Below are 21,228 nucleotides of genomic sequence, written 5' to 3' on the forward strand. Positions count from 1 at the left end.
TAAACAAGGAGGTGCTATGAAATGAACACTTAAAAAAATAAAATTAAAATCATGAAATCACACATTGATAATCCTAGCACTTGACAGCCTAAGGCAGGAAAGGGACCACCCTGGGTTACCATAGACAGAAGTCAGGCTGGAAAGATAATAACTAACAATCATAACAATATATTTATAGACATTTGGAAATTGGTCATTTAAATAACTTCAGTAGTGTTCTGTGTATAACTGAGAAGTGATTTGTGAATGCTTCCAAGATTCACTTAGATTCTTTTCACTATGCAATATACTCAATAAACCTCATGGCTCCTGACAAAAATAGTATTCATTATGTACCCAATCTATGTCATCAGTAAAAGTGCCTCTGGAATATTGATGTAGTATGTCATACTAACCATTTGTGGCCTGTCTTCTCCATCATCATTTTTAGGGGAGAAAGAGTTGTATGAATGGTCAGCAATTGCAGCATCACCTTCTGCAGATGGTAGCATCCCACTCCAAGCTAGAAGAAAAGCAGGCAGTTAATTAAAGATCTGGTTCTCTACCACTGGAAAAACAAATTCCCTGCTACAGTCAAAGCTGTGACCTTCATTTTTGCTTCGCTGTATATAATAAAATTGCACTTAGGTTTCCCTATTTTTGAATTTGACATTTCAAAAAGGACTTAGACCGCAGTATACTTCTTTAAATTTCAGAGTGGTTGGAAGTTAGGATTTGTGGGCATTATTAGAAACAATGTTAAACATTTCCAGAATAATCTGTCTTATCCACCCTCACAAACAATGCAATGGTTCTGAATCTTCTAAAATAATTTTATTCATTCCATTCAAATATTACTTGCTAGATCCCACCTGGTGTTGTTATTATTGGGCTTAGATCTTCTTTTTTTTAGTAGGCAGAAATCATGAATTACACATTTCATGAATTTTAAGAATCTGCATATAGCCAGGCATGGGACTGCATACCTTTGGTCCCAGCATGCAGAAGATAGAGGCAGGTAGGGCTCTACAAATCCAAGTCTAGACTTGTCTACATAGCAGGTTCTAGGCCAGCTAGTGCTACATAGTAAGACTTTGTATTCCCCCACAAAAAATGAGCTTGTAGGTAGGAGGTATAAAATTTCTTTTTTCTTTCTTTCTTTTATTTTATATATATATATAGTCAACTTGACACAACCTAGAATCAGATGGGAAGATAGTCTGGGAAGATAGTCTCAGTGAGGGTTTGATGAGGTCATGTTGGTCTTTGAGCAAGTCTGTGGGGAATTATATGATTACCTTAATTGATGTGGTAAGACCTAGCCTGAAGGTGGGCAGCATTATTGCTTGGATTGGAACCCTGCATTTCTATACATAAAGAAAGCTATCCAAGCAAGCTCTTCATGAAAGTGCAGTAGCATGAATGCACTTCTTTCTCTCTGCTTCCTGACTGTGGATGTGATGTGACTAGCTGCTTCTGGCTTCTGCAACTATGACTTCCCTGCTGTGATAAACTGTAACCTGGAATTATAAACTGTAATAAAAAGAAAAAAAAAACTTTCCTCCTTAAATTGTTTTTGCCCGGTATTTCATCACAGTAACAGAAAAGAAACTAGGTCAAAATCTAAGTCACAAACTTTCAGAATTCCATCTTGGCCATATAAACTATTAGTGTCACCTTGGAAATAACTATATCAGCCTTTTATGATATGGTTTCCCTACCTGTCAAATGAACGCATTAATGCTAGGCTCTAATGTTGCTGGGCTTGGGAGTCACAACATAATGATCTGAGGGAACTAACCTAAAAATGAATTAACACGGAATAAGGTCATCGTTACTTGTTTCTCCTCAACTAGAGGGGTGAAGGACTATTATATGAAGTACTGATTATGTTGCATTTCTCTGGGAGTCTATGCTATTGTTTCCAAAGTAATGTAGAAGACCGTGTATGCTTGTATAGCACTTTGTACCTCCATAATACGCTACTTCAGCACGTTCCACTGTAACTGCTTTCTGAATTATCTACCTTCCTAGCACTGTACAGATGGCAAGTGTATGCATTTTAGTTAGACTGTAGATGCAACTGTTAAAAATTCCCAATCATATTAACATCTGGTGATCAAATGAATTGTGTCAAATCATTTCAAATGGTACAATTCTCACATGAAAACAAATATCCCAGCTCTGGTCTCAAAACCATCAGGAAATGAACAGTGTATCCTAGTCTCAGAAACAGCAGAAAGTGACCAGTGTGTTGAAGCTGGAGCACATGTTGCATTCATTCTTGTGTCCTCTCAAGCGTAAGCATGGATCAGCACTACATACAGAATTGGTCAAATCACCCAGCTGGGCCCCATACCCGAAGATCTGAGTCAGAGAAAGCCAACAAATTTGTCTTCCAGTTCTCAGGATACAGGTCCAGAACCCACATTTTGAAAAACAGAGCTCTGTAGTGTCCATCAGATTGTTTTGCATGTGCAAGAAATAAAAGCCTTGTAGAACAAGCCCTTTTTTTTCTTTATACAAAAAAAAAAAAAAAACAAAAACAAAAACAAAAACAAAAAAAACAAACAAAAACAAAAAAAAACACATGGCTAGATTTTTATTTTCCAATTTAGGGAGTTTAAAACTGACATAATTATGAACCGTGTCTTCAGATAAGCAAGACAGATACACACTTGTGTAATTGGCTTCTGTCTGAACCAGCACAGCCGCCTCTCTGACCTCCATCAGGGCACCAGCTTGTACCACCTCTGCTTCTGCCTCCACAGCATTTGAAAGACTTTCCTCTTGCTTTCTGAAAAAGTCACATACAAAAATAGGTGAGCTTTTGCGTGGTCTAAGAAAAGTGAGAAATTAAAATAGCCTCTCTTAATACTATGTGTTAAGAATAAGCTGAGAAACTATTCCAACAGCTGATGCGCTCTTATTTAAGTTTCTTTAGTAGTTGATAATATGAAGAGCAGAAGTCTTAGGATTTAAGCCAGCAGGCTCCTTTTATGCAAAGATACACCTGCTCTGTTCTACACACACGGCATGAATGTGTACAATCTGTGTTATTCTGAAGACTTCTCATTTTAATACGTCAGGTAAGGTGTGTATAAATAAGTAGGTAAGATTTTAAACCTAACCACACTGCTAAGTTTCTACCAGCTTCTGCATTAGCAACTATTGCATACACAAACATAAAGTCTTCACTTTTGTTTGAACAACATGATCCTTAGCAGGAAAAGACCTTTAAGTGCTTTGGTTCTCCTTAAGATCCCAATAACAATCGCATCCTGTCTCAGATTTTACGTCTAACATATGGCTTAGACATAAGAAAATAATGTGCTATGTTATCTGATAAGCGACTGCTATTACAGAATGCTAATGTTTGTCTAAGATACTGTAATTTCATTGTGTAGTGCACAACAAACACACAGAAGCTTGGGGGGCGGACTAAAGAGATTTCTCAGTGGTTAGGAGTGATTGTTGCTCTTGCAGAGGACCAAGGTTTACTTCCCAGCACAATCTCGATGGCTATGACCTGTCTGTAGCTCAAGCTTCAGGGAGGCCAGCACCTTCTGCTGGCCTCCCTGAACACCAGGCATGCATGTGGCACACATATGTACATGTAGGCAAAATATGCATACACATAGAAAAAATAAATAAATCTAGATGCAATTTAACAAATTTTATTTCGGAACAAAATGATCACTTACTCAGCATTCTGCTGCTGGGGAGAAACTTGGTCCTGCACACCGAAGTGGTCCTGCTGAATTTTAGCTGTAGAATCAAACAAAGCCCATATGTCATACAGAAGTCATGCTTCTTACTCCTCTGAAGGCCAATGACTTACACACACCACAGGGTTAAGAGGGAAAGAGAAAGGGGGCTGGGGGAAGACAGAGCCAGAACCAGATGAACATGGACACACACACACACACACACACACACCTTTCAGGGATTTGAACTAACCAACAAACCAACAAACAGGAAGGCCAGTCTGAAGCTATAGTCTGGAAAGTCCAAACCATGTACTATTTCAGTGAAAAAGTACAATCTGAGAGCTGAGGTATCAGCTCAGTGGGCAGAGTAGTATCTGCACAAGCACAAGGACCTGTGTTTGAATCTCTAAAATTGACATGCACATCCCCGCCAAAATGGGCTAATAAAAACCTATACGTGATGCCAGCAGTAACATAGAGGCAGAGACAGAAGCCCTGGAAGCCCCAGGACTAGCGATCCTGTTTCAGGCAGCAGCAGAGTGATGAAAAGGGGTCCTCCCTCAAACAAGCTTCATCTTAGATTCAAACTCGTTGGTTTCTTTAAGCTCTCTGAATCCCAATGTTACTTTTTAAGTTTAACAGATGCTTGCATCACTATTAAATTATCTGTCCCATTCCCAGGAAGACTTTTCATAAAATCCAAGCTAATAAGTCATTAACGTGCTTCTCCATAAAGCATGCATGCTTGAAATTACCAGTACAAGAAAGAGGGTAGGTATAGAAGGGAGGGGAGGTGGAGAGAAACTGGGAGGAGTAGAGGGAAAGGAAACTGTAATCAGGATGTATTACATGAAAAACAAACCTATTATATATAAAATAAAAAAATGAAACTACCAGTCAAATGTTCTTGCTGCTTCAACAAAATTTTTCTTATTTCTTTTAACCATAACATCTTCACATCAATGCTTGGAGCCTAAAAATTAAAACAGAACAGAGAAGTATGTTTCTTTTTAAAAGAATGCTTTTATAATAAAAGAAATGAAATTAAACATGAGTCATTTTGTAAAACAGCAGATTCAAGTTTTACCCCTTTGCTTCTTAAATCATTTTGGAGGCTGATCATTAGCCATCAGATTAGATGAGACATTATAGTCAAAAATATTCTAAAATTGCCTTGAGGGACAGAAATATATATATATATATATGTATGTATGTATGTATGTATGTATGTATGTATGTATGTATGCCTTAAATACTTTCTGATTACTTATAAAGTAAGACTGTTATATAGTACTTACTATATATCTTAAAGCAAACCAAGAAGAAGTTATGCACTATCAGTACAAAGTTAACAAAACAAAAACCTGAACATTTGTAACAGATAATGTGTGGATCAGCCACTCGTCATGACACAGAGACTTAATTAAATATTTTCAGTGTCTTTTCTTCCCTAAAACAGGATGTCCTTGGAATATAACTGCCCAGGATCATAACTACATTCTTTCAAAGAAAGCCAGAAGCAGCCAAATTAATTCCCCTAGAGCTGGAGTTATCAGTAGTTGTAATCTACCTGTTATAGATTGAACCAGAGTTTTTAATCTTGATCTTGAACCTGGAAAGATGGCTCAGGGTTTAATAGCATGCACTGCTTGTGCAGAGGACCAAACTTTGATAGCTCAAAATGACCTGTAATTCCAGCTCCAGGGCATTCGTTGCCCTCTCCTGGCTTCAAAAGCACTGTACAAATGCACAACCCATACATACATGCACATACACACAACTAAAATCCTTAGCATAAATGCTGTGGGACTGACCAGATGCTTTCTGATTAGATTTAAGGCCCGCTCCCCTAGAAAAATGACAGACCTGGTATTGCAACGCTGGTCAAGAACCCAAGGTTGGGGAGCTCATAGGCTCCAGAGGTGAACCTACAGGTTTTTTTATTTTGTTAAGTGACAGAATATCAATCTGCCATCTAAAGTGACATCTCGCTACACCAGTGCAACTCTCAGATCTCATCAGGGATATTTATTTGTTCAGTGTTTAAAGATTAACAAAGACGCTTGCAATGGCTTAAAGGGTCTGTGACTGTGGAGTGATCAGACATAAGTGGTCATCTATATCACACTCAGAAACCATCACAGAAGAGGAAGCAAAAAAAGAACCCATAAGATCCAGAAGTTAGGGAAGACCAAAGCAAAGCTGTCTTCTGGACATTACAGGATTCCTGAACTCAAGAACTCTTAGCAGCTATGACTGCCTAAACAAGACCTCACAAGACCAATCCAAAGCTAGCTAATGCTCTAATATGGAGAGGGAAGGGCTATGAAATCTTAACTGGGGACCAATAGATGTTTACTTAATTCACTTCTGGAGTAAAGAGAGCCAGCTTTCTTTGAGAATGGGGCTCCTGGTAGGTTCTCCAGTGGATGCCCCCACACCCAAGGAAGACATGAACACTACAAATTGAAATTGATGGGTTATAAAATTTAAATAACTAAATAAATTTTATGCCAACTATAATTTCCGGAAGAATAACCAACCTGAACAATGTAAATTTCTTCCTTCTCACCGCACCATATTTCGAATTTGCGGTTATCGCCTTTCACATGTTCTGTGATGCCGGTTTCTTCCATCTATAACAAATCATACTTTTCCTGAGCATTTCATTACACAAACAGGATTCCAATCACTGTATTCTAGCAAAAGGTAGAGGAAACAGTCTCACTGAAGCAAGATATGCATTTTATTTTCAATAAGGCAATGGAGATGAAAAGTAGAGTCCTATGCATGGGGACTTCAGTGATTTGGGGAATGTGCACTCAGGGCTCAGATGCTAAGCTAGGTGACTGGCAAAAGTGCCGTTCGCCCGAACACTCAGCCACCCTAGCTAAGGGTGAATTCTGCTGGAAATGAATTTTTTAAAACAAAATTTTGTCAGAAGTAAAAGTAATTAAATGTCAATGGGGAAGGCTACCTGAAATTGATTAATTTTTGTTGATTTCTCAAGTAATTATTGGCACAACAATTTGATCTTACAAATTGATTCTCTGGGAGGTATGAATAGCAAATTTGTGGGTCAGAGAAGAAGCAGCCAAGTTCACGAAGGTTTTTCTATTCCCAACAATCCCTCAACCTCTACAGCGAACAAAATGGCACAAAGTCTAAAGACTGATGGCCTTCTCACTGCTGGCAGAACTTCTGTATTACACAACAGTGTCTAACTTTATGCAGGACAACCTCACTCCCTTGTGTAACATCTCTAAGTTCTTCTCTGCCTTTCTTGAGGGTAGTCCTTACGCAAGTCCTTCCTTAAGGTAAAGGAAAGCAGTTATATGGAGGAATGCACCTCAACTCCACTAATTAAAGAGCCTCTGACAATACGTTGAATGCCGTCTAAAGTTACTTTCAAATGTTCCCAAGTATACCCTTCTATACCACTCTACCCATCTCTGCTTAATACGAAGATATGAGAAGACTTATATTCAATCTTTTAAAAGTGAATTAATCATATAATCATAAATAATATGTAGCGGATATCCAGACTCAGAGAAGGCCAGATTGGCCCTCCATCCATCACTAGCATTCATAAGCCATGTGTCTCAGTGTAAAGACCTGAATTTTTCTCAAATTCCATTTCTTCAGCTATAAAATTGGGAAATCATGTATTTCATAAGAGTTGATATAGAGATATGAATTATTAAACAACATGCTTAGATCATATACATTTTTGGGAGTCATATGCACTCGTGTATGTGTGTTCACATGTATATGGGTACATGTATATATGTATCTGTGTGGAGGTCAGAGGTTGATGATGTCAGATATCTTTCACAATACCTCTCCACATTATTTCTTGATGCAGGGTCTCTTACTGAATCCAGAGCTCACTTGATCCAGCTAGTCTAGACAACACACTGTTGGGAATCCCCAAAGCTGAGATTACAAAGGGCAACCACACCCACATAGCATTTTACATGGGTGCGAGTGATCTGAACTCCAAGCCTTACACATGAATGACAAACTCTTTTACCCAGTCCAAAATGAGCTTTGAACTTATTATGGCTTTGTTTTCCATTTTTTCCTATGTTTGAATTGCAACTGTCTTATTATTTTACACTGATATTATATACAGCACATGATTATTGGTTGAATACATTTGGAGAATTCCCTAGAAATCAAATCATGTTTATCTGACACAAAGTTAGCACTTACATGCATATGTGTTAAATTAAAACATCATTGGATGATAAGCAAGCATCCAATCTGATGGATCTGAAGAAGCCACATCTTTTTATCTGATTACTGTGATGTGACATATGGTTTTCCTATGAATGTTAAATGCTTATATTACAGTACATCGTCATTAGAAAGACACAATAAGGCTGGATAATTTCAGCTTGGTGTGATAAAGTGAGGGAAAAAAACATTTCAGGGGAGAGGAGTTGTTCAGCTTTGTTTAGTAGCACACTGACCACTAATGATAGATTTTCATGGCAAGTAAGCAAGAGGAAGTAAGCATCATGAGACCTAAGAAACAGTCTAACTTCCATCATTCCTAGTCTACAACATTACCATTTCCCCAGGAATCTTCATCTAAAATTGTCCAAGCATCAATGACTAATTCTTTGCTTTTAAAGATACAATTATATCTCAGAACCAAGAAAACCAGACAGATTTTCTTCTCTCAAATGTCAAGTAGTATTTATTTTCTGTATCTGGTAAGTCACTAAGCCCTTATGTCTGCCTTCCATTAAAATGTTTCCTGCATCAATTTCTCCTTCTGTTTCCATGGCAACTATTGTAATCCTTCTGGCTTCGTTACTCCTTCTTTACTTTAATGAACTTCAGAAACACTCCATTGGCATGCCTATCATTGTATCAAATCTCACAGAAAAACAGAAAATCAATACAAACGGGAAATTCTGCATTAGGTAGTCACTGGGTCACCCCACAAAAAAAATATGCATCAAATTGGTTTATGTCAAACATGCCTAAAAGGATGAAAATGCCTTTTCAAGAAGGCCATATATAGATGGCAAGATCTAAAACCTCTCAGATTTGACTGTTTTGGTTCTCAGTTGATGTTTATTACAGTCATAAATAACACAGATGTGTAGACTTAGGACTATATTAAAAGAGTAAATGTGTACTTGTGATGGGAATAGTTGGAGTTTTAAAGAATACATGAAGCTACTATAGATTTAGAACATGGACAGTGGAATAACCCTGAGTAGGAATTTTGCTAGATATTGCTAGAGGCATCTGACCCATAGAAGGAAAATTGAAAGCAGGGCCTGCTTATAAGGTGGCCTCCCTACACTAAGTCCTTAAGCTCATTACAGGTCCATCAATAAAAGCACAGCTAAATTGTCATCAGCTCGCAAGTATACTGGGAAAGCCAACTATGAAAGGAACCACTCACAGAAAATGACTCCAAGGAAAAGAGAATGAAATGGTAGTGACTGATACTTGCAGTCAACCATTGGACTGAGCATGGGGTCCGAAAAGGAGGAGTTAGAAAAAGAACTGAAGGAGCTGAATGGGGTTGCAACCCCATAGGGAGAACAACAATATCAACCAACCAGAACACCCAGAGCTCCCAGGGACTAAACCACCAACCAAAGAGCACACATGGAGGGACCCATGTCTCCAGAAGCATAGGTAGCAGAGGATTGCCTTGTCTGGCATCAATTTAGGGAGAGTTCCTTGGTCCTGTGAAGGCTCAATGCCCCAGTGTGGGAGAATGCCAGGGCGGGGAGGTGGGAGTGAGTGGGTGGGAAGGTGGGGGAGCACCCTCATAGAAGCAGGGCAAGAGGAATGGAATAGAAGATTTCTAAAGGGGAAACTGAGAAAGAGGATAACATTTGAAATGTACACTTTAAAAATCCAGTAAAAGATATAAAATAAAAAAGAAACCTCAAAATAAAATAATTGAAGATAAAATTTTTCTATCTTTCAACTATTCTAGAAACAAATGGACGAACACACAGCCTTATTTGAATTAGAAGTATTACCGGGCTGCTAATGACTTTTACAAACAACACTACTCTCCTGATTTTAACACAAGACTAATTAATGTCAGGACACAATGGGTTCTAGAGAGAAAAAAACAATTTCAATGAATAACCCAGAATATATATGGAAGAGATCCAGTTGTAGGTCGCTTTGGATACCCAGAAAGCATGGGGCTAAAGAATGCAGGAGGGACAAAGAAAGGAAGGTAGGACATGCTAAGCACAAGAATTCTTCATTTGTATACTGCAGTGAGAAGGAGGAAACCGTTTAGTCTTTGTTTCTCTATGACAACGGCTTCATGGTAACAAGACCAAGAATTTTGTCCAGTTGGTATTGGATGAGCTCTGAAGTGAGCCAGTTCACTGGAGAGTACCTTGGAGAAGGTCTGAGACCACACTGATGGGGGACTTGAATTAATGCTCAGCACCTGGGTCCAATCCCTTCTCCTGAGATCAGACTTCCAAAACCCTTGTGAAACTAGATATGCTAGTACATGCTCATAATTCTAGTGTTCCCACGGCAAGACAGGAGGTAGAGACAGGAGAATCCCTAGAAGCTCTTGGACCAAGAGAGACTGGTGTGCAAAGCAGTGAACGCCTTACTCCAAACAAAATGGAAGGTGAAAACCAAGACCTGAGGTGTACTGTGAACTCCACTGTGGCGCTGTAGCTAGTGCACATTTGCCTGTACCAACACACAAAGACACAAGTACTGTTTTTTTTTTTTTTAAATTCTTTGCAACAAAGGATGTGCATGTAAAGTATAGAACCTACTCAAAGTGTTCAAGATGGACTACGTACAACATTGTATTATATAGCATGAGCTTTCTTACTTTTAGGCAGTGCTTAAAACTGTACGACGGGTATCTGTCAGCGCCTTCTCCAGATTCCGTACGCCTCTTACAAAACATAACAGCTTTTTCATACAAGAAAAGGTGTCTCTGCATGGGTTTAAACCGTGCAAAATCCTTCATTTTGGTAGCACCTTTCCGGTGTCCTAGCCAAACACTGAAGGCACCTTGAAGAATCATCTTGCCCAGATCGTTCATATTTCCCTAAAAAAAAAAAAAAATCAAAGCCAATTTGTAGAAGGCAGAGCTATATTCATTTGTCAAACATCAGCACTTTGGCATATTAATATTCTGAAGCACATTATGTATGCTTTATTTTTTAAATCATTGTATAAGACTATATTACCCCTTACAAGCTAACATCCATAGTACTTACTAGAAGGTACTATGCAGGCTGCTATGAAGACAGTCAATTGGTATTAACCAGCTGTGAACCATATGACCTATCAAAATGGCAGGATATGGGAATTGATATAATAGTAGCATGAATGTTAGGGGTATAAACCCTCCCTCCCCCTTTTTAATTAAAAGCTTTTTTTTTCATATAATACATTCTGGTTATAGGTACCACTCTCCAAACTCCTCTTAGATCCTCTCCACATTCCCTCCATTTGGATCCACAACCTTTCTGTCTCTCCTTAAAAAAACAAACAGGTGCCCTACTCATTGAGTCCTCTGTGGCATGCCCAGGTACCTTGAGCATTCTGCTATGCCCAGAGACCTCCATTCCCCTCTCACCTCTTCATCTATCTTCATCAGACCTGGATATCCTGAAGCATACAGGCTAGCTTCCCTTCCCAAACCCACATTCCCCACTTGCTGAAGTCTCTGGGGCATCACTAGCTGCCCTTGTACCCCAAGTCTGCAATCCCTGAGAACCTCCAGTCTCCCTTCACTCTCTCCGCACACCTCATTACACTTGTGGATTCTGAACCATACAGACACACAGCTCTGTAATCATAATGACCTCCAGACCCCGAATCATACAGACCTGGTGATCTGGAACCAAACAGCCAAAGGATACCCATCAAAGGCCTGCCACTCCAGGATCATCAAGGTTATCCCAATTCCAATACATAATATAAAATTGGAATAACCAGGGAACAAAGCCATTCAGATGGTTAAAAGACATCAAAGGAACACAGTCAACAAAAACCAGGGCAATATGATACCTTCTTAGCACAGCTACTGTGCTACAGCAAGCCCTGGATATCCTGACACAAACAACGCACAAGAAAACGGCCTTAAATCCAATCTTATAAAAATTAGAGCTGTCTTTAAAGAAGAAACAAATAAACATTTAAAGAAACACAGGAAAATAAAATTAAGCAGGTGATGAAAATAAAACTGCAAGACCTGAAAGTGGAAATAGAAGCAATAAAGAAAACACAGAGGACATCCTGGAGATGGAAAACTTAGAAGAAAAGAGGAATTACAGATGTGAGTAACACCAACAAAATGCAGGAGATAGAAGAGAGAGGCTCAGACATAGAAGATACAATAAAAAAATTGATACATCAAAGAAAATGTTAAATCTAAAAGAATTCCTGATACAACACATCCAGGAAATCTGGGATACCATGAAAAGACCTAACCTAAGAATAATAGGATAAAAGAAGGTCAAGAGTCACAACTCTAAGACCCAGCAAATATTTCCAACAAAAATCATAGAAGAAAACATTCCCAAACTGAAGAAAGACGTCCATGAACATACAAGTATACCAATTCGAATAGATAAGAAAAGAAAATCCTCCCACCAGATAATAATTAAAATATAAATTGTACAAAACAAATAAAGAATATTAAAAGTAAAATAGCAAGGGAAAAGGGGTAGGTAACATACAAAGTCAGACCTATCAGAACTATACCTGACTTTTCAGCAGAGACTAAAACCTAGAAGGACCTAGAAAGACACCTAACCTCTAAAAACCAGGAGATGGCAACCTAAACTACAATACCCAGCAAAACTCTCAGTCACCATAGATGGAAAAAAACAAGATATATCAAGACATATCCAAATTCAAATAATATCTATCTACAAATCCAGTCCCACCAAAAGAACTAGAAGGAAAACTCAACCCAAGGAAGACAACTACATCCAAGTAAACACAAGAAATAAGTAACTCAATACTAGCTAAAACAAGGGAATCACAAACACAGAAACACAAATACACACACACTAACATTTTTAAAAAGGAATTAACAATCACTGGTCATTAATATCTCTCAACATTAATGATCTCAATTCTTAATAAAAAAGACAGAGGCTAACAGAATGGATGGGAAAATAGAATCCATCATTCTGCTGCATACAAGAAACACACCTCAGCCATAAAGATAGATCATTACCTCAGAGTAAAGGGCTGGAAAAAAAAAGTTTTCCAAGCAAATGCTCCCAAGAAGCAAGCTGGAGTAGCCAGAATAAAATCTAATAAAATAGATTTCCAACCAAGATTAATAAAAATAGACAGGAAAGGACACTTCATACTCATCAAAGAAAAAAATCTACCAATGTGATATCTCAATTCTGAACATCTATTTTCCAAAGACAAGGGCATCCCACATTTGTACAAGAAACAATGATAGAGCATATAATCGCACATTGAACCGTACACATTAATAGTGGGAGACTTCAACACTCTACTCTCACCAATTGACAGGTCATTCACACAGAAACTAAACAGAGAAATAATGAAATTAATAGACATTATGAATCAAATGGACCTAACAGACATCTATAGAATATTTCACCCAAACATAAAAGAATATACCTTCTTCTTAGCACCTTGTAGATCCTTCTTCAAAATGACTATATATTGGTCACAAAGCAAGTCTCAACAGATAGAAAAGAATTGAAATAATGTCTTGTATTTTATTGGAAGATCAGGAATTGAAGCTGGACTTCAACAACATAAGAAACACCAGAAAGCCTACACACTTGTGGAAATTGAACAACTCTTTAATAAATTATCTCTCAATCAGGTAAGAAACAAAGAAAGAAATTAAATACTTCCTAGAATTCAATGTAAATGAAGGCACAACATACTAAAATTTATTGGACACAATGACAGCATTACTAAGAGAAAAAATTCATAGCACTAAGTGGCTCCATAAAGAAGTTGGAAAGTTCTCATGCCAACAATTTAGAAGTATACCTGGAAGCTCTAGCAAAAGCAAAGGAAGAAGAGGGAGGAGGAGGAGGAGGAGGAGGAGGAGGAGGAGGAGGAGGAGGAGGAGGAGGAGGAGGAGGGAGGAGGAGGAGGAAGAGGAAGAAGAAGAAGGAGGAGGAGGAGGAGGAGGAGGAGGAGGAGGAGGAAGAAGAAGAAGAAGAAGAAGAAGAAGAAGAAGAAGAAGAAGAAGAAGAAGAAGAAGAAGAAGAAGAAGAAGAAGAAGAAGAAGAAGAAGAAGAAGAAGAAGAAGAAGAAGAGAAGAAGAAGCGAAGAAGCAAACACACTGAACAAGAGTAGAAAGCAGGGGGCTGGAGAGATGGCTCAGCGGTTAAGAGCACTGGCTGCTCTTCCAGAGGTCCTGAGTTCAATTCCCAGCAACCACATGGTGGCTCACAACCATCTGTAATGAGATCTGATGCCCTCTTCTGTCTGTTATGTCAGAAGACAGCAACAGTGTACTCATATATAATATATAATAAAATAAATAAATCTTTTTAAAAAAGAGTAGAAAGCAGGAAATAAATCAAAATCAGGGCTAAAACGAATCAGTTAGAGACAATGAAAACAATACAAAGAATCAACAAAAGCTGATTCTTTAAGAAAATCAACAAAATAGACAAAACCTTAGCCAAACTAACCAAAAGACAGACACAGAATCCAAATAAACAAAGGAAGAAATAAAAAGGGAAAGCTAACAACAGACATTGAGGAAATTCAAAGAATCATCTTACTTCAAAAGCCTGTACTCAACAAAATTGGAAAATCTTAATGAAATGAATGATTTTTCTACACAGATACCACTTCTCAAACATAAATCAAGATCAGGTAAACTATTTAAACAGCCCTATAATGTCTAAGAAAATAGAAGTAGTCATCAAAAATCTCGCAGCCAAAATATATCCCAGGGCAAGATAATTTTGGTTCAGAATTCTACCAGATGTTCAAAAAACTACTAATACTAATACTCTTCAACTAGTTTACAAAATAGAAAGAGAAGGAACACTGACAAATTCATTCTATAAGGTACTGGTCACTGTGATACCTAAACCACACAAAGACTCAAAAAAGAGAATTTCAGACAGATTTCTTTTATGAACACTGAGTCAAAAAATACTCAATAAAAAACTCGCAGGTTAAATCCAGGAACATATCAGAAACAAGATCAAGGAGGATCCAGCCCAAGGATGCAGAGATGGTTCAATATGTGAAAGTTCATCATCATAATTCACCATATACATAATCTGAAAGGAAAAAAAAACACACAATCTTCTCATTAGAAGCTGAAAAAGCCTTTGATAAAATCTAACAACCCTTCATGTTATAGGTATTAGAGAAATCAGAGATACAGGACACACACCTAATCATAATCAAATCAATATACAACAAGCCAATAGCCAATATCAAGGTAGAGATCATTTCCACTAAAATTAGGGACAAGATAAAGCTGTTCACTCTCTCCCTATTTATTCAATATAGTACTTGAAGTTCTAGCTATAACAATAAGACAACTAGAGGAGAACAAGGGGATACAAATTGGAAAAGAAGAAGTGAAAGTAACTGTAATTAACAAGTGAAAGACCTATATAACAAGAACTTCAATTGGTCAAAGAATGAAATTGAGAAAAATATCAGAAAATGTAAAGATCTCCCATGCTCATGAATTGGTATGGTTAACATAGTGAAAATAGCATCTTAGCAAAAGCAAAATACAGATTCAATGCAATCCATATCAAAATTCCAACACAATTCTTTACAGACCTGGACAGAGCAATTCTCAACTTTATATAGAAAAAGAAAAACCCAGCATAGCAAAAACAATACTGAACAATAAAATAACTTCAAAAGGAATCACTGTCCCAGACCTCAAACTGCACTACAAAGAGAAAGAATTATTTGTATAGGAATAGACAGGTTGATCAATGTAATCTAGTTGAAGACCCTGAAATAAACCCACACATCTATGGATACTTGTTTTTTGACAAAGGCAAAACCATACAATGGAAAAAAGAAAGCATCTTTAACACATAGTGCTGATCTAACTGGATGTCTGCTTGTAGAAAAATGAAAATACATCTATACCTATCACCCTGCATAAAAGTCAAGTCCCAGTGAATCAAGGACCTCAACATAAAACTAGACACACTAAATCTCATAGAAGAGAAAATGGGAAATACCCTTCAACGCACTGGTACAGGAGATAATTTCCCAAACAGAATACCAATGGCTCAAGCTCTAATATCAACAATTGATAAATGAGACCTAATAAAACTATAAAGCTTCTGAAAGGCAAAGGACACAGTGAAATGTAAATCAAAATGACCCTGAGATTCTACATTACACCCTTCAGAACGACTAAGGTCATACACTCAGGTGACAGCATATGTTAGCAAGGATGAACACTCCTCCAGTGCTGATGGGCGTGCAAACTGGTACAACCACTGTGAAAATCAATTTGGTGGTTTTCAAAAAACTGGAACTAGTTCTACCTCAAGAACCAACTATAGGACTCCTGGGCATATTTCCCAAGGATGCCCCAACAAAGATACTTGCTCAAATATGTTAATAGCAGCATTTTTTTTCTAATAGTCAGGAACTGGAAACTATCCAGATATACCTCAACTTAAGAATGGATAAAGAAAATGTGGTACATCTACATGGTGGAATACTATTCAGCTATTAAAAACAAAGACATCATGAATTTTGCAGGCAAATGAATACAACTTGAGAATATCATCCTGAGGGAGGTAACCCAGTCCCAAAGGGACATGTATGGTATGTATGCACTTATAAGTCGGTATTAGCCATAAAATACAGGATAGCCATGCTACACTCCACAGTCACAAAGAAACTAAACAAGAAGAAAGACCCAGGTGAGGGTGCCTGAATCTCACTTAAACAGGGGAACAAAATAATTATAAAAGGCAGCCGGAGGGAGGAAACTGGGAAAGAAAGGGAATCGGAAGGTGAATTGGGAATTCAGGATCAGGTGTGGGGAAGGACAGGAAAAAATGGCTAGATAGCCATGAAAATGAATGGAAATCTGCAACTGACAGAAGTGAGGAGCTGTGAGGCATCTCTAGGATGACATCTGGGATAAGGGAGGCATTCAGGAATCAATGGGGGTGACATTACTGTGACTCACAATATTGGAGATATGGAACCAGAAGCTACCTCCTGTGGCCAGGCAGGAATTTCAGTGGAACAATAGAGACACCAATCAACCCACAAGATTTTCAACCCTAAATTTATCCTGTCCATAAGAAATAAGGGGATGGGGAATGGAGCATAGAGTGAGGGAATGGCCAAACAATAACTGGCCCAACTTGAGACCCATCCCATGGGCAAGCACCAATCCCTGACACTATTAGTGATAGTCTGTTATCCATGTAGACAGGAACATGTAGTCCTCTGAGAGGCTTCACGTACAAGCTGACTCAGACACCCACAACCAATCATTGGATGGAGTTTGGGGACTCTTATGAATGAATAGGAGAAAGTATTGTGTGCCCAAAGGGGATAGGAACTCCAAAGGAAAATCAACAGGGTCAACTAACCTGGACTTTTGAGGCTTTCAGAGTCTGAACCACCAACCAAAGAGCATACACAGGCTGGAACTAGCCACCCAGCCCAACTCCATGAAGAGATGTAGCAAATGTGCAGGGTACAAAACAACTGGAGGATGGGTTATCCCAAAGCTGTTGCCTGTCTGCGGGTTAAGTTCTAGCTGGGCTGCCTTGTCTGGCCTCAGTGAGAGAGGATGCATCTAGCCTCAGAGACTTGATGGGCAAGGGTGAAAGGATACCTAGGAGGTCCACAACCTCTCAGAGGACAAGGGGACAGGGGGAGGAGGTAAGGACTGTTAAATGGCGTAACCAGGAGGAGAGGCAGTACGCAGGATGTAAAGTGAATACATTAAAATTTTAAAAAGAAAGAAAAATGAGTATCTAAGGAATAATAATAAAAAAAATTATATGAAACAAAAACAAACTGAAATAAGATAAAAACAAACAGAAGAAAAGGGATCAAAGTAAAAGCACAAGAATCACATATAGACTCGCACACATGTGCACATGCACAAACACACATGTTTGTACACAGAAAAATCCCATACAAACACAAAATTGGAATCCATAATGTATACACAAAGAGCCTGTACAGTAAATCTTTTTAATTTTCTACCAAGACATTATGAAACAAAGAACTTCCAACAAATGTCATTTGAGTTCTTTTTTGTGTTGACAATCTACATCTGGGCGTGGGTCTGCCCTTAAGAGTGGATTTTAATCTTTGTCCTGTATACTATAACTTTTCACTTTAAAACATGCTGTGTCTCACATATATTTTAACTTGCTACGAGGTGGTGGCATGAAAGAGCCTTCTTTGTCTGGGTTCATGGCATTTCTTATGTGGAGCTATTTCCGCTGGAGCAATGCTCATATCTTTTCCTCATTCCTGATTAGTACATGAGTTTCCCATTGGATGAAACCGATTTGGGGAAAGGTGGCAAGCCCTAAAGACTCGACTCTTTTATTCATATCTATTCTAGACTAGGGCAAGCAGTAATTCAGGGACAGTGTATCTGCTTAGCTGATGTAAGCATTTATTCAAGCCAAATTACCCATGTTCCAGATTAGATGGCAGGCTGCTACAGACCAGGAAAATGTCATAAAATTCCATTTGGCTGCTGATTTGCAGCCAATTCTCCACTTAGCATTATCAATAATAATAATGATGCATATATTTTATCCCCATTTGTTTGCCTTTTATGTGGTATTTCCTAATTAAATCTAGTAGATAAAAGAAGGGATTTTGGAAAGCTTATCCTCCCAAATTCCAACAATCTCTAAAATTTACTTACAATATAGCCATTGATAGCAGTCTGATGCATGGAGTCATTCACTGACTTCAGCAGCTCCAGCATGGAGTCAAGTGCCTCCTTCAATTTAGTAGTTCCTTCCCCTTCTTCACTGTACTTTAAAAGCTCCTTAATTAGCAGTCAAGAATTAATGTTAGTCGCATACTTTTTAACTGCTGGAAAATGAATACGTTAAAGCTAATATGCTTTTGAACAGTAATCCAAACATACTGTCATTTTTAGAGTAATTTCTTTCATATTGTCTGTCACATTAACATTATGTTTAATAACAATGTCAAAATTGAGGAAGAAGTAGAATAAGGAAAGAGTATAAAACAAAGGGCATTCAATGTGTTTAGAGCTAAAATCCAAGAGCTACAAAGAGACATCAGAGCTTAGTGCTCAAAGCAATTACACAAGTTTTCCTCCTCTAAATACAATGATTTGTCAATCATGATGTATATAGCATCACGAAACACATTTTAAAAGAAGTGATATTGTATATATACAAGATATAGATTCTACTAATCTTTTTTTCCATTGAACTGGGGAAGTATCATTCACATTTTCATTGAAAATACCAATAGGAAATATAATATGAAAATGAGTAAGTATATATTTAGATCTTCCTAATATGAAAATCTTTCCCAAAACATTATGCTTAAGATCTGGAGGATCAAGAGCTAATACTCCATATACTCACAGCTTAATCACCTTGTATATGTCATTTGTACAACATGAAACAGCACATTGCAAAATCATACAGTTACATCTGACCATTGCTCTCCTTCAGTGTATTGCAAGTGCTTCCTAGTCAACCACTTCCTTTTAAATGACGACCAGGTCTGATTCAAAATATAAAATAAAAAAAAATAATAAACAAGTAGGGGCTGGAGAGATGGTTCATTAAGAGCACTGGCTGCTTTTGCAGAGGACCTGGGCTCTCTCTCTCTGTACCCACATAGTAAATCAGAACAGGCTATAATGCTGATGTTCTGTTCTGGCCTCCATGGGTATGAGGCACACACAAGCCACACATACATGCACGTAAAATACTCATATACATAAAATATTTTTAAAGTAAAGAACCACAAAAATGCTTCATGTAATTACCTTTAAAAGCAACTGATACTTGGTGATTCGTTGAACTGGTTTGAGCAAATAGGAATCCAGACCAAGGCGATGTTTCAATTTCTGTTGGCATACCTGTCATTAAAAGATAATGATCAAATATACAGATTGAATGCAATCCCCATCAAAATTCCAACACAATTTTTACAGACCTTCAAAGAAAGAGAGCAATTCTCAACTTCATATTAAAAAAAAAAAAAGGATAGCCCAAACTATCCTGAACACAAAAGAACCTATCACCATGTCTTACCTCAAGCTGTAGTACAGAGCAATAATGATAATAAAAATAACTGCATGGTATTGAATGTAGTACAGAGCAATAATGATAATAAAAATAACTGCATGGTACAGAACCAGACAGGTCACCAATGGTATAGAATTGAAGACCCAGAAGGAAACCCACATACCTATGGACACTTGATTTTTTATAAAGAAGTCAAAACTATATAATAGAGAAAAAGAGAGCATCTTCAACATATGGTGCTGGTCTAACTGGATCTCTGCAAGTAGAAAAATGCAAATAGATTGATATTTATCACCCGGCACAAAGCTCAAACTTAATAGAAGAGAAAGTGGGAAATAGCCTTGAATACACTGGTACAGGAGATAATTTCCTAAACAGAACACCAATGGCTCAGGCTCTAAGATCAGCAACTGATAAATGAAACCGCACGTTATTGAAAGAATTCTATAAGGCAAAGGGCATTGTTAATAGGACAAATTAGCAGCCTACAGATGGGGAAAGATCTTCACTAACCCTTTATCTGACAGAGGGCTAATATCCAAAATATATAAAGAACTCAAGAAGTTAAATTCTAACAAGCAAGATAACCAAATTAAAAAATGGGGCACAGAACTAAATAGGGAATTCTCAAACGGAGAATTTTAAATGGGTGAAAAGCACTTAAAGAGAAATGCTCAATCAACATCCTTAGTCTTTGGAAAATGCAAATCAAAATGACCCTGAGATTCCACCTCATACCCATAAGAATGGCTAAGATCAAAATCTCAGGTGACAGCAGATGCTGGCAAGGATGTGGAGAAAAAGAAACACTCCTCCATTGGTGATTGGATGGCAGACTTGTACAACCACTCTGGAAATCAGTTTAGTGGTTTCTCAGAAAATTGGAAATAGTTCTACCTGAAGACAGAGTAATACCATTTCTAGGCATATACTCAAAATCTGTTCCACCATACTCCAAGGACATGCATTCCACTATGTTCATAGCAGCTACATTCCAGTAACCAGAAACTGGAAACAACCCAGATGTACCTCAGTTGAAGAATAGATACAGAAAATGTGGTTCATTTGTACAATGGAATACTATACATATATTAAAAACAAAGACATGATGAATTTTTCAGGCAAATGGGTAGAACTAGAAAATGTCATCCTGAGTGAGGTAACATATACCCACAAGTAGAGGTGTGGTATGTACTCACTGATGGGTAGATATTAGCCATAAAGTACAAAATACACATGATACACCCCAAAGACCCAAAGAAGTTAAATAT

At 37.8% G+C, this 21,228-nt stretch overlaps 1 protein-coding gene across 1 annotated transcript in view; it reads right to left on the bottom strand.

The window, feature by feature from the left end:
- Nucleotides 1-341: 341 nt before the first annotated feature.
- MCF2 (MCF.2 cell line derived transforming sequence) overlaps nucleotides 342-21,228 on the bottom strand; it is a gene marked incomplete at its 3' end in the record, with an annotated part of 96,061 nt that continues 75,174 nt past the window's right edge. The window contains exons 20-27 of the mRNA XM_080910235.1: nucleotides 19,696-19,788; nucleotides 18,586-18,711; nucleotides 10,540-10,761; nucleotides 6,233-6,325; nucleotides 4,584-4,662; nucleotides 3,684-3,747; nucleotides 2,658-2,818; nucleotides 342-502 (exon numbers count right to left, since the gene is read on the bottom strand). Of these exons, the coding sequence (XP_080766361.1) occupies nucleotides 342-502; nucleotides 2,658-2,818; nucleotides 3,684-3,747; nucleotides 4,584-4,662; nucleotides 6,233-6,325; nucleotides 10,540-10,761; nucleotides 18,586-18,711; nucleotides 19,696-19,788 (999 nt within the window). The remainder of the gene's footprint in view (nucleotides 503-2,657; nucleotides 2,819-3,683; nucleotides 3,748-4,583; nucleotides 4,663-6,232; nucleotides 6,326-10,539; nucleotides 10,762-18,585; nucleotides 18,712-19,695; nucleotides 19,789-21,228) is intronic.

This window comes from Micromys minutus (genome assembly GCF_963924665.1).
Source record: "Micromys minutus genome assembly, chromosome: X".
NCBI lineage: Eukaryota > Metazoa > Chordata > Mammalia > Rodentia > Muridae > Micromys > Micromys minutus.